The 13,620-nt window shown below is 32.4% G+C and overlaps 1 protein-coding gene across 1 annotated transcript; it reads left to right on the top strand.

Moving 5' to 3' along the window:
- The first annotated feature begins 9,008 nt into the window (after positions 1-9,008).
- Positions 9,009-13,236, top strand: LOC114180297 (nudix hydrolase 16, mitochondrial-like). Its single transcript, XM_028066590.1, has 4 exons — positions 9,009-9,361; positions 10,488-10,599; positions 11,851-11,934; positions 12,795-13,236. Exons 1-4 carry the CDS (start codon positions 9,291-9,293, stop codon positions 13,050-13,052), a joined length of 525 nt encoding a protein of 174 aa, XP_027922391.1. The 5' UTR covers positions 9,009-9,290; the 3' UTR covers positions 13,053-13,236.
- Positions 13,237-13,620: the final 384 nt, after the last annotated feature.

Below are 13,620 nucleotides of genomic sequence, written 5' to 3'. Positions count from 1 at the left end.
CCAAAGCAGCGGTCTACATGTCCATCTCCCACGACTACACATTCGTTCACTTATTGGACAAAATCTTGCATGGAATTGGATGCGGATATTAGAAAGAAGTCACTGAAGTTAGCTACCGTCACGCGATTAAAGTAGTGAATAATTGTTTGTTTCATGACATAGTTGAAATCAAATGTGATAGCGATGTAGTCCAAATGATTTAAAGGTGGAAGGATGTCCAACGTATAAGTAAACATGTCATACGTCCATGCACTTCCACTGACATAGAACTGTTCATACAAACGAGGGATATACTTCCACTAACATCACAAGAATATTTCGAAGATATCCAATTGTGGTTATATAAGAATGCCAGAGGAGGATTATCACGCAGAACTAGATTAGATTATCTTTAGTTAGTTCTTTATTTACTTTTGTAAAAAAAATTAAGGTAATTTAAGTTGTTTTTGTTGTGATAAAAAATATTAAGGCAATTAGAACTTCATTCAATGTTTGTCAGTGGGATTCAAATATTTATATGTATTAATATGGCATAATGACACCGTTTTCGTTTTTAATTCAACCAATAGAATGGACCACTGCATTGGAACCCAAACGTCATTATGACGTTCAATATTGAGCACAACTGTTTTGTTCAACCACAACAACTTCCACCTAACAACAAATTTAAATGCGGTCAGACATTTTAACTCATTAAATGGTCTTCAATTTGTCTATTTAATGTGTTTCATGTGGACTTTGGGGAATTCAAATGCTCATACGCACACTATGCGATCTAATCTCGCTATCTTTTTTTGGTTTTACATTACTTTTGGACCCACAATCTTGTTCAGAAATGGCAGCCACGGGAAACGACAACACCAACAATATGTTATGGACATTCAACACAATTCACGTGGCCTATGTGGTAAGTACACTTGTGGACCCATGAATTATGGTTTTTATGCACAAATATTTAGTTTCAATTGCCATTATTGCTATTTTTTGAACTTAGAACATTGCATACATCGATTGCCATTTTGTGGTTGCTTTCGAGGATGAACTGGTTGAGGAATGAGAGTTAGTGGACAATAGAGGTCAAATCCACTTCGTGACCTATAACATGGACGTCGAGTGTCCCAGAATCGCTCATGGGTGGATGTATATTAAGAGAGATTTTCACATTTCTGGTGACTATGCAGACAATCAAAAATTTAGCACACATTTCATTGAACAATGTAAAATCATAGTTTCAAATAAATGTTATCAAAGCATTGAATGCAATTGTTAACATTATGGACAGATTTCGGACATATTGCAACTAAAATAATACTTTCCAATCAAATTCAAATGCATTAATATGACATATATATTCCTGTGCAAATATTAGTGTCTATTTCATATAAGGTTTACGAACAACATATACAATAAGTACATTCATTTCCTGCATCTACTTCATTCTAACTATACATATCTACTTTTCTGTGCATCCCATTTTTCAAAATCCATGTTCTTGCATTCCATGAAGGATATGCCCACATTCATAACCTTAGTCTCCAAAATAGTACAATCATAAAATTATGTTGTATGCAAAATCACGAACTTCTCCATTTACAACAGTTATTTCTTAATGAGCAGATCATAATGTTGAATAACGTCATCCATGCTGTCATTATCTTCATGTAAAACCCAATCACAAATAAATTTCTGCCTCATTAATTGCAGTTCTTCTTAAAAACGACAACAAGATAACGTTACAAAATATGATATTCAAAGATAAACACCTATTATATAAATAAACTTATAGTAGTGTATTCAGGCATAGCTTTGCTATCGAATTTGGTTACACCGTTTCACATCTCTATAAATTTCAATACAAGGACCCCATAATCATGACTGCAAAATCAAATAATCAAAACAAATATATATAAGACATAAAATAGTATATTAAGACTTCTTTGAGGTATGGTACATTCCACTGATTAAACAAATAACATATAAAAAGTTACTCGTTAGGTTGAATTGGAGTGTCCACAGTCTGCACTTCAAAAGATGACTTCATGTATGAATCACAGTTTAATGACATAGAGAAAAACAATTTCATGTTACGGGCCTACAATATAACTTGGCCATATTATGGGAAATAGTATAGGAAATTCAAAATGTAATCAAGATATACAATTTCTACTTACAATACAGTTGTCTATCCTTGTGTGGTTCTTTCTACCATGTCCAAGGGAATCAAACACAAAAAATTTCATTGTCTTACAGTTCACACAATAACATCACCAATTATCATCATGGATAATTGGAGTAAACAGCTACAAACCACATACAAAATTTATTTGTTTGTCAAACATAATTAACAAAATGAACCAACTTCCATGGCAACAACTAAATGTACAATAGTAATAAAAAATATACAAAATCAGCGTTAAGGATCTCTTGCATGACAACCAACTTGCTACAAAAAAACATATTGTAGTTGCTTAATTTCCAAACACGTCTGTTCGCAACTCTTTTATTGTTGTCATATAAAACATAATTATGCATTGGAAAAAACACTTTGTCAATTTCAAAGAATTTTTATGAATATATCAACGTTAACTAAATGTGATAATAATATCGTGTACATGGGATTCATTGAGATTCTTTGCAGTTGTTGATGCAACTTGTTGCAAACAGTATATCCTACAACAAAACATTAGTCTACATTAAATTATTGTACATTATAACTAAATTACTAACATGAGGACATAATTTAGGTTATTATCATGTTGCATACGTGACTCGTTTATCGAAAACCTATACATTCGGGGGTCGTCAATATTTGACCCTTTAGATTGCAAACAACACTACGAAATAAAATTGATGAATATTAATAATTTAAATAAAGTTAATGAAGCTTATAACAGTAAAAGAAATGGCATACCGATAAGGAAAATCAACACGACTCAACATCATGTACAACTTCATCGCATCCACACCCAATGAATTACAATGCGCTTGAATGGGTTCACTTGTTGCTACTGTTGGAACAAACTCAGTAGTCCCGTAACGATATCCATCAAAGTTAACAGTTACTACTTTAAATGGAATATATTCTTGTTTAACTTGTGCCTTCTTAACACCCTTCTCTCCACAGACTTCAGAAACCTTACTCGTGTGAACATCATTATGAACTTTATCTCCACTACTTTTTGTTGTATCATCAAAACAATAAGGATTTTTTCCGCTTCCTTCAAAAATATATGCCTTATCATCTCCAACATTAGGCTCTTCTTGGGATGATCATTTCCCATGTAACAATACTTCATCCTGTAGCATCTTCAGTTACTTCTTCATGGTAATTATTTCCATTTCATTCATTTTCACTTTCTTCATGCAAGCATCCTCAAAATTAAATTCACCACTATCATCGTCATCTTCATTAATTGTTTCACCGTCAATAATCAGTGCAGCCTGAACAATTGGATTTGATCTACATTCAACCGTTAATTCCCAATCCCAAATAATCTACAAAATATTTGTAAAAAATAAGAACAACATAATCAATGATGTCAAAATAATGAATATAACCAAATAAACACTTTTAAATGACAAAATTCATTACTTTCGGTTTAATCAAAAGTCTCTCAATGCTTGTTGTCCTTAACTTCAAACTTGGCCATCGCAAAATTTTTGGGAAAACAATTTCTCTATTGGACCCGCCTAATCTAAGTCGCTCAAATGTCCAAATCTACAACATAAGATATAAAATAATCAAATCTAAACAAAACAACAATTAATAAACCTCATAATTAAAGAATACATAAAAACATATTACCTGTAAGACCACGACGCAACCAGGTAAGGTTATGTTATGTTGATTTTTTTGCTTGCAATTGACCAAATGTGCACGACTTAGTCCATTAACCAAAAATGTGTGAACTACCCCACCCCAATTATAGTTCATCAAAGTATCAATTTGTCTAATATCCTAAATGGCATGTTACACACACATTTTAAATTTCTAGGAAAGTACAAGACAACAAAACACAACAATATATACAATCGACAAACATTGTCAACATCATCATGCTTAGTACCTATTGTACAACTAATTAGTTTAGTAATATCTTTGATTGTTATACTTTCACCACTAAAAAGTGAACCAACACAACCACAACTATAAGCATCAAACTTAACCTCTTCCCCAACTACACTCAAACCCAAGCTCATACATACATCAACTACACCAAATGGGACAAGACGTTGGCAGATACGAAAACATTGTTCACATGAATCCCATTGACGAACCATCTGTTGTATTAAAGAAGTACATATATCTAAAGATCTTTCCATCTCCAAACACCATTTGAAAGGTGTAACTCCAATCCATGAACGGTGTGCATTCGTCAACAAATTATTCATTTGAACAATATATTTTTTGTGTCCCCAAAATTAATTAATCATACATTTCAATGAAAGCAACAAAAGACACTACATTATTAATTATTCATATCATAATTTGAAATTTTGCATGCAAAACATCAATTCAACACACTCATTCCTATTCTATGACTTTCTCTTTTCTACTCTTTCCACCCATGCTTGATCAACAACCTATTAAATATCATAATCATACAATGTCCAACAATCAACAACGAACTCCATTTAAGAAAACAATCACTTCAGAAATTAAGGAATCACAAAATACTTCATTATAGAACCCCACTAATTACATACAATTCCAAATGTAAAACAAAAGGCACAAATATTTATGCCTAAACAACAACGAAACACACCATGTTCAACCGTAAATGAAGAATGTATTAGTAACAAAGTTAAAAAATTCCCTAATTCTACCACGAAAGCCCTATTACATGACAATGAACACAACTTCAACGCCAAATTGAGGGCGATTCATCCGCACATTCCTGTTAAAAAAAAACAATAATTTCAAATGCAGAGTACTCGTTCGACTATAGAATAACAAGCTTACCTTCACTTACCTTCATTAACTAACCATTTCAGGAATAACAACCTTAAAATAGGGGTTTCTGAGGAAAACCTAACGATCAACGATTGGTTCTGTGAAAGGGCTTTAGTGAAGCAAAAACACGACGACGAAGCCTGCGGCCAAGCCTTGCGCCCAACGGAAGCGTCCAATGGTAACGACCAATTTTTGGCGAACCAATGACGTCCAACAACCTAATCCACTATCCACTTCTTCGCTCTCTGCTCCAATTGCTACCCAAACCATATATCAACGATAAAGAAATAAGAAACTTTGTGGAAGAAGATGGAGGGAAAACGTCTATGCAAAGTGTTCTTGTTTTACGCGAACATGTCAGTTAATTTTTTGAATATCTTCTTTGCCTTTCATGTGCGTGCACTCCACACTACTTACATTTGTAGTCTACCTCAAATGACATTCACAGTTTTAAAAAAATAAAATAAAGGATGCCACGTAGGCAAGTAAGAATGAGGTCAAAAAAATCAGGTCATTGTATCATTATCCTTGTTGATATTGGTTTTAAAAATTCTTTTCCATGTAATTTGAAAATCTTTTAAATTATGCAATCTAAAGTAGTAACTTGATTTTTAGTGTTATTATTAGGGATGTCAACGTGGCGGGTAGGGTACAGGTAGTAGCTCCCTTGTACCCTACCCGTTGAATAAATATTCGCCCTGTACCTGTACCCATATTTGTCGAGTATCCGTTATGCAGGTACCTATTTAATTTTTTAATATTCACTGATATCGACAGATACCCACGAGTATTTACAAAAAAATAAAATTAAATATTTAACATATTTTAATCGTAAATTCAAATAAAATACAGTACATAACATTTATAAATTTTAAACAAAGTTCAAATAACTCATTTAAATAGTGTTGAATGACAATTTACAAAGAAATATTTTTTTTAAACTAATTGATAAAAAAAATAACTCATTCAAAATCAATATGTTAATATTTTAATCATGTTTTTTTAATTTAAATTAAAGTATAGCAAGTACGGGTATCCACGAATATAGATACTATGATATTCGTACCTGCCCCGATAACATGCGGGTATTAAAAATATTTGTACCCGTTACTCGCGGATATCTATTTACAATATTTATTTCTACCCGTTGCGAGTTTTATCCGCGGATACTTGCAGATACGATTTTTTTTGACATCTCTAGTTATTATGGATATATATATTTCAAAAGATTATATATAACCTTTCATATTGTATAATTTGTAGTTATAATGAGATAAGTTCTCAATTGCATGATCTAGAAAAAACACTCAGTCGAAAGAATTTTGATAACACTTTTTTTAAGTTGTGGATTAGAAAAATTATAAACTATTTATTGTATAGTTAGTTTGAAAATATAATTACAAATTTTGGAATATACATTTTCAGTTATGAATTTTTCATTAACTTATTTCAAAAGATCTTGTTAGATATAATTGTTATTATATATAAATTTTATTAAAAAATAAAAAACAAAGCAAGAAAAAGGAAAAGAAGGTATTTTTTTCACGAAAATCATTCAAAAATTGAACTCCATATTATATGAAAATCATTCAAAATTTGACAAATTCCTTAATACATTCAAAAATTTATCATTAGTCAATCTTCTCACATTCTAAACAAGGCCTTTAATTTTTAGAAGTTTTTATTTTGAAGAATTTAGTATTAATTTTCTTTGACGTACACTTACTAATTTTACTTGTAGTTTGAATTGATCCATCATCTTTTTAGTATTATAATTTTCCTTTCTATTATTTCATTCGATTGTATTTTAAATTTTTTTATTTTATTTTGTCTCATTATTTTCAAAAGTCTCAATTTGGTTTTATTTGTTTAGAACAACTCAATGTATTTACTTTTGTGAAGTTAACAAATGAAAGAAAACAGTGTGACTTAACATGATTATGTTTGACTCAAAATATACACTTATATCTAAATAAAGATAGATAAGTCTACCTCTCTGTCATAAGATAGATATAAGCCTTGTCTTGCTCGAGTTCAAAGTCCAAAAAGTCTAAGTCTTTCCATGTAGCCATGAGATTCTTATACTTTGACTTGTTATTCTTCTCTCTTTTTCTTATAGTTCCAAACACTTAAACCATAGATGTCTTGGTTTCTTGCACTCATAACAAATCATCTTTTCTCTGAAGTCTTTATCACTGGATTGAAATTCATGTTCTTACCAAAATTTCTAAATCTTTTCAAGGTCCTTTTGAACCTTCTTATGATGACATATAACTCATCATCATCTTCTGAATTAGATTTGTCTAATTTTTCATCCGTTACTTCAAGGTCCTTGGTAGAGTTGGACTCTTAATCCTGTGACTTGATTTCAGAGGAAGGTTCTTGCTCCTATTCTTTTTCTCATCTCTGTGTAACACTTATTCATGAACAATAAGAATGCCTAATAGTTCCTCAATGACATATCAAGGTCTTCGAAATCCGAGAGTTGTATCTTGAACTCTCCACTTAAGTGTCGAGTACATAACACTTCACCATTGATTTCAGAGGAAAAATCTTGCTCTTATTCTTCTTCTCATATATAAGTAACACTTGTTCATGAACAATAAGAATACCTACTAATTCTTCAATGACATTTTCTCAAGTCTTTGAAAGCTCTAAAAGTTGTATCTTGAACTCTCCGTTTAAGTTTCAGAGTACACTTCACCGTTGATTTTAGAGGAAGGCTCTTGCTCCTATTCTTTTTCTCATATCTACTTAACACTTGTTCATGAACAATGATAATGCCTACTAGTTCTTTAATGACATTTTCTCAAAATCTTTGAAAGCTATAAGAGTAGTATGTTGAACTACTCAATAAGTCTAAAACTTTTTGCATTAATTAAATGTAAAATACTCAATAAATAATAACAAAAGTACAAAACAAACATTAAAGAACAAAAATCACACAATGAATTTACTTATGTCGATATTTTGTTCTTTGTTGATCTTATATGGATGATCTTTGCTTTCATAATCTTCATTTAACTTCATCGGTCCTTTCATGCTCAAAGTTATTCTTTGAATGTATTAATTGAAGTTTCACTTCAACATTTTCTTTTTTAAACACTAAGCTTAAGATTAAGTAAGTCGATAAACGTGCTAAGATTAATATACAATAGACTAGTTCCTTAGATCATATAATACTTTCTCAATAATATAATAGTTTGAAATCTAATTAGTATGTTTAGTTGAACTTATTTGTCTCATGAGTTAAAATTATATCGACTGATAATTTGACATATAGTGTCAATTAAACTTAAATATGTATCGTCTCATAAATTGAACATGTAACATTTAATGGTTTTAATGGTTTTCATATTTCATTTTAGTAATTCTCTTATCAAATAATAAATGTTTACCATAAAATTTTGTAACATATATACATCATACACAAACATAGTTTTATTATCATCAAAAACCATCTCAAGAAATTATATCATTTAATTTAGATAATGTCTAAGTTAAAAAAAAAAACTTATTTTTTTATAAAGATAATGAACCTGTTGTAAAGATAGATTATTGTTGAATTCAATCCTTAAATAAATGAACTATTATCAATTTAGTTCTTAAAAGAAAAAAATATAGTATTGTCTCACGATTATATCTTACAATTAAGTTTTATAAAATGATATTGTCACTAAAATATACTTTTAAAAATTTCCATTGTTTCAAAATGTTAATTTTATCATGTCTCCCTGGATTAAGATCTTAAACCGTTGATTTGGAACAGATGGAGGAAGCGGTCCCACAGAATCATGACATTTAATAATCTCATCAAATCAATCAAAACCCCAACACAATTCCCTGCGTCGCTGCTACCACGCATGCTGCTGCCCTCCCCCACATCAGAGCCTTCAAAAACTTTGTGTTCCACGTGTCCATATCTGAGAGGCGAATGCAGCGAGCCAGAGTGGTCCATGAAGCAGAGCGTCTTGTAAGTGTGACCCAGACGCTGACGAGGATCCACGTGGCGGGGACAGTGCCGATCCGATCCGTTACAATCGCTTCATGTTGTTTCTTCCGTTTCTCACTCCAAACAACACAAAATCGCTCTCCTTTTTCATGATTTTCTGCTGAGTTCTTCTCTCTTTCTCTTTCTCGCTCTTAGAACCACAATGGCGTTGGGTGGTGCCGGATGAAACGCGGCGTCGTGGAAGGGGTTGCGTGGGTGGGAATCTGGTGCGGGAGAGTGCATTGGGATTCTACAATGGGGAACTGTGATCGTCCTTTCCTTTTGTGATTCACATCTAAAGAGAAAGAGAGAGGGAGTTGTTGTTGTTGTTGTTGAGTTCTTAGGATGTCTGAATTGGTGGCCCGAACGGGTCGGCATCAGCAGCGATACGAACATGGGTATCGACTAATCGCAGGGTTCGTCATTTTCTTCTTCCTTTTCTTTTTTCTACTTAATATTGATAATCAAACGTGGTTTATTCTACATCTACATTACAAACCTAAAAGGAACATGGTTAACTTATTTCCTATACATATCACACTATTTTGAACACATTTCGTCTGGGGTGTTCGAAAATTACTAAATATCACGTAAAAAAAATGTTTTCTACATCCTGATAAATGTTTTTCTTAGTTTTGTAGTTTCTTTTTGATAAATTTTCATTGGTAAAAAAAGGTCTTGTTGATTATTGGCTAAAGGGTATTATAAAGAGAGATTTTTATTAGAAATTAGAAACCATGCAAGTTCAGCTATACTTTTATACTAATCTATACTATCCTATACTAATGCCTAAATAGGATATAGGATTTCAATTTTATTAACAGTTTTTATTTAGAGTATAATGATATCTTTATTATTTTGTTAACCTTTTTTTTTTCATGATAATTGTTATTTTATTGTAGTACCTGATTTTGTTACTTTACATAAATGTGGACAAAACCCCCGCTTGTGTTTCCACTTTTTAAAAATGTTTATTGCATGCTGATAATATATAACTTTTTCCTTGGGAGGGTATTTGTTTTCTATTTTTCTCAGCTTAGTGGTCTTTTCTTCTCTCTACAAAGGCACTCTAGTGAATTGAATGTAGTTTAGAATCTTCATCTAGGCTTGTGTGTAGGAGTTTGTGTTTTTGAGATTTTTTTTCTAGGAATTAGACTTCAACAATTTGAGAGTGATAGTAAATGACCTGGAAAATGGAACTTATCAGATTTTAATGTTTATGGATGATTTTGAAGATCAGTTTGTAAGTAGTATATTTAGTTTTGTTGCATTATATTGTTGTCTGTAACGTTAATATTTGTGATGGAAGATAATTTCTTACACTAGGAAATATTATTCAATCCAACTAAAATCAACTCGCAGATTTGTAGCCAAAAGACAAGAACAAGGATATGTTTATTATCGAAATGTATTGGCTTTTTAGCTGAAGCAGCTTGTACTATGTTAAGCAAGTTTTCTAGCTAGGAATTACCTGAAGTCTGAAAAGTTGGATTCATATACTTAGAGGTTTGATCTGATCTGTAGATGATAATTGTACTGCAGGTGTGTTCCATTTAGATATAGAAACGGTAATGGCTGTGGGGATTCTTCTGAGAAGACTGTTGAAGTGCTTATGATTAATTCAACCAGTGGACCAGGTCTTCTATTTCCGAAGGTATGATTTTGGAATACGAGTATACTCTACGTTTGCATTTATTTATTACTAAGTGCATATACTTACGGTTTCTATAAAATTATTCATCAAGAATTTTCTGATGCATTGTTAAGGACTACTACAGTACTCATCCTGGCTTAACTTTTCGGATGACAGGTACAGTAAATTTGGATTGGATCCCTGTCAATAGAGACACATTGGTTTTATCTTTTAACTAGTGGACCCAATAACCTATCATAGTTGGTCACCACACAATGAAATTTGTGTCTATCTCTCTAAAGGGACGGACGGTCTTGCAGCACAAGAGGATGCCAATCCATATGGTTTCTTGTGTCAAACAGCAATGGTCATAAAAATTCTCATTAAAACTGCATTGACCAAAACTGTTGTAGTTTGTTTCCTTTCAATCATTCATGCTCTTCTGGTGTAGGGAAATTTTCATTGGTTGTTTTTCTGCCTTTGATATAATCATAATGGCTTCTTGGAGGAAAGAAAGTTCATAGCCTCGGGGCTTACTATTTTCACGCATTTAATATGCAATATAGACAGTTATTGTTATGCGCATGAAGGGTTTTAGCTCACCTGGTGCATACATGTAGCTGTTATAACTAGTTTGCATGTTTTCAAGAGGCTGCTTCAACCTTAGGTATCTGGCCTATCATTAAGAGAACCTTGACTTTCCTGTAGCTTTATCCTGAGATTTTTCACTAGCTACGTGTTTTAAAAGGATAAGTTGATTGAATTATCTTGTTGTCTTGCTCAACATAGTTTATAAAATCTGTCGCATATGTCCAATGTGGATGATGATTAATCATTAATCACTTTCTGAAAATAAGTAATTTACTTTTTTGGATAGAATTTTCTGATACAAAACAAAAACAAGTGAATCTTCCTCCCCTGATCTGAAAGAAGATTACAAAGTGAATAAGGTTCTGGAGTTTGTTTCATCCTAATTTAAACAAAACACAAATTATGTATTGCACGCTATAAAGGCCAATCTTTAGACACTTGAATAATTCAAGACACTAGTGTAAATCTGTTGTAACAACATATATTGATGAGACAGTTCAATTGCGTAGTATGCCCGTCGATGAAGATTTTAGTGCTTCATAATAAATTTCATGCAAATTTATTGCAAGGATCTGTTTCTCTAAATTAATGTCATTCACATAAGCTGTAAGTTTTTTTTCGAATGGTTCCTGATTTGAGATTTCGTTTTCTGATTAGTGTGTTTTTGCTTTGTTATTGAAGGGAGGTTGGGAGAATGATGAAACTGTTGAGGAGGCAGCTGTAAGAGAAGCTATTGAAGAAGCGGGAGTTCGAGGAGACCTAATGGTGCAAAGCTTCTCCACATATATGAATTAATTTAATGTTCTGATAGGAACCGGAATAGAAATGGTAAAACAAAAGTAATATTCATACCGAATTAGAAATATATCAAAGTTATAGAAACCTTCTAAGAGATGAACAATAGAAAAAGAAACCAAAACAAATAACAAAAGTTATAGAACCCTTTTCTAAGGAAGAGCCAGCTTCTTCACTCAGCCCCACCAAATATTCCTCCTTCTGATAAATTCCTTAACATCTCTCTAGACACATTTTCCTCAGCATAGAATTTTTTTCAACTAGCACTTCACTCGTCACTTAACCTGTTCTTTCTGTTTATGCCCTTTATCACTTTCCTTCTTTATTTGTTAGCTGGTAGCTCGTGATCCTATAAGTCCAACTGTGAACCCGTCACATTCTATCTTCTGTAATATTTTGATCTGTTGAAAGTGAATATTTTTGGGGGGTCTAGGAAGCTAATGTGAAAATCAAATCATGTTCTCACATCGTACGTGTAAATTAGCAGATGATGACAACAAAATTTTGCAAAAGGAGAAGCAATTGGTGCTAACTTTGCATCTATATGAAACTAGTTGAGGTCACATTTACATGTAACGAGTAAGAACTGGGATAAGTTAGCAAAATTTGTACCTAAAATAATAATGAAAATATTCTCACATCATTGACTCATGCTATTTCAGTTTTGAGCAAAAATATATGATGAGCTTGGCGGGGTTTGAAACCTTTCATTCTTAACTTGTTGTCCCTTGAATCACCTAGTCTTCTGAGGGTTTTTATGTTGCATTTTTTGTAGTTTTTATTTAGATGGATTATTGCATATCGATGATATGGTGGGTACTTGGTGTCAGGATTTTCTCGGGTACTATGAATTTAGGAGTAAGACCCTCCAAGATGAGTGCAGTCCAGAAGGTTTGTGTAAAGCAGCAATGTTTGCATTGTTTGTGAAGGAGGAACTTGAGTCATGGCCGGAGCAAAGCACAAGAGAAAGGAGCTGGTTAGCTGTATCTGAGGCGCTGGGAAGCTGCCGACATGCATGGATGAGGGATGCCCTGGAATGCTTCCGTAAATGGCATGAGGAGTGCAATGGAGGATCAAGACAATCATGATAATAGCAAAGATATTTCCTTTCAGGATGTCTTTTTGGCTTTTATTTTTCAAAACTATTCTAGAGAGTAAATTCGAAAACCTCTTATCGGTAAGGAGAAGAAATGTTTGATGATGAAATTTTGGGGAAGAGTTTTTAAAGAAGGAAGCGTTTGACAATGGATATATATGCTATTATGATACTAACAAGAAGTCTATGCTACCTTAAGAAGACATACCAAGAATTTTGCCCTTCTAAAGTATTACCTCCACAAAACTATATGATGACTTGAATTAAGTTTCTTATGATATGTGGAATATATGACCTTGCAATCGACTGTTACACCGTACAAAATTTACGGATATAAAAGTTATTAAATTTTGGTAAAAAGAAAGAAAAAATCATTTTTAACGTAATAAAGACACAGTGAAAAATGAAGGATTCGAGAGCCTATCGCTTCAATGTAGAAGTAAAAAATGGCATTTACAACGGAGGCAAAAACGGTGACAAGCATAACCATGATGCTTTGCCAAATCAGAGAAACACATAAGATGTATAATGGAATAAATTCTATTTAATAAGAATTATGC

Source organism: Vigna unguiculata, chromosome 1 (genome assembly GCF_004118075.2).
Source record: "Vigna unguiculata cultivar IT97K-499-35 chromosome 1, ASM411807v1, whole genome shotgun sequence".
NCBI lineage: Eukaryota > Viridiplantae > Streptophyta > Magnoliopsida > Fabales > Fabaceae > Vigna > Vigna unguiculata.
Note: the sequence above shows the minus strand (reverse complement) of the source record. Positions and strands in the feature narration are given on the sequence as shown.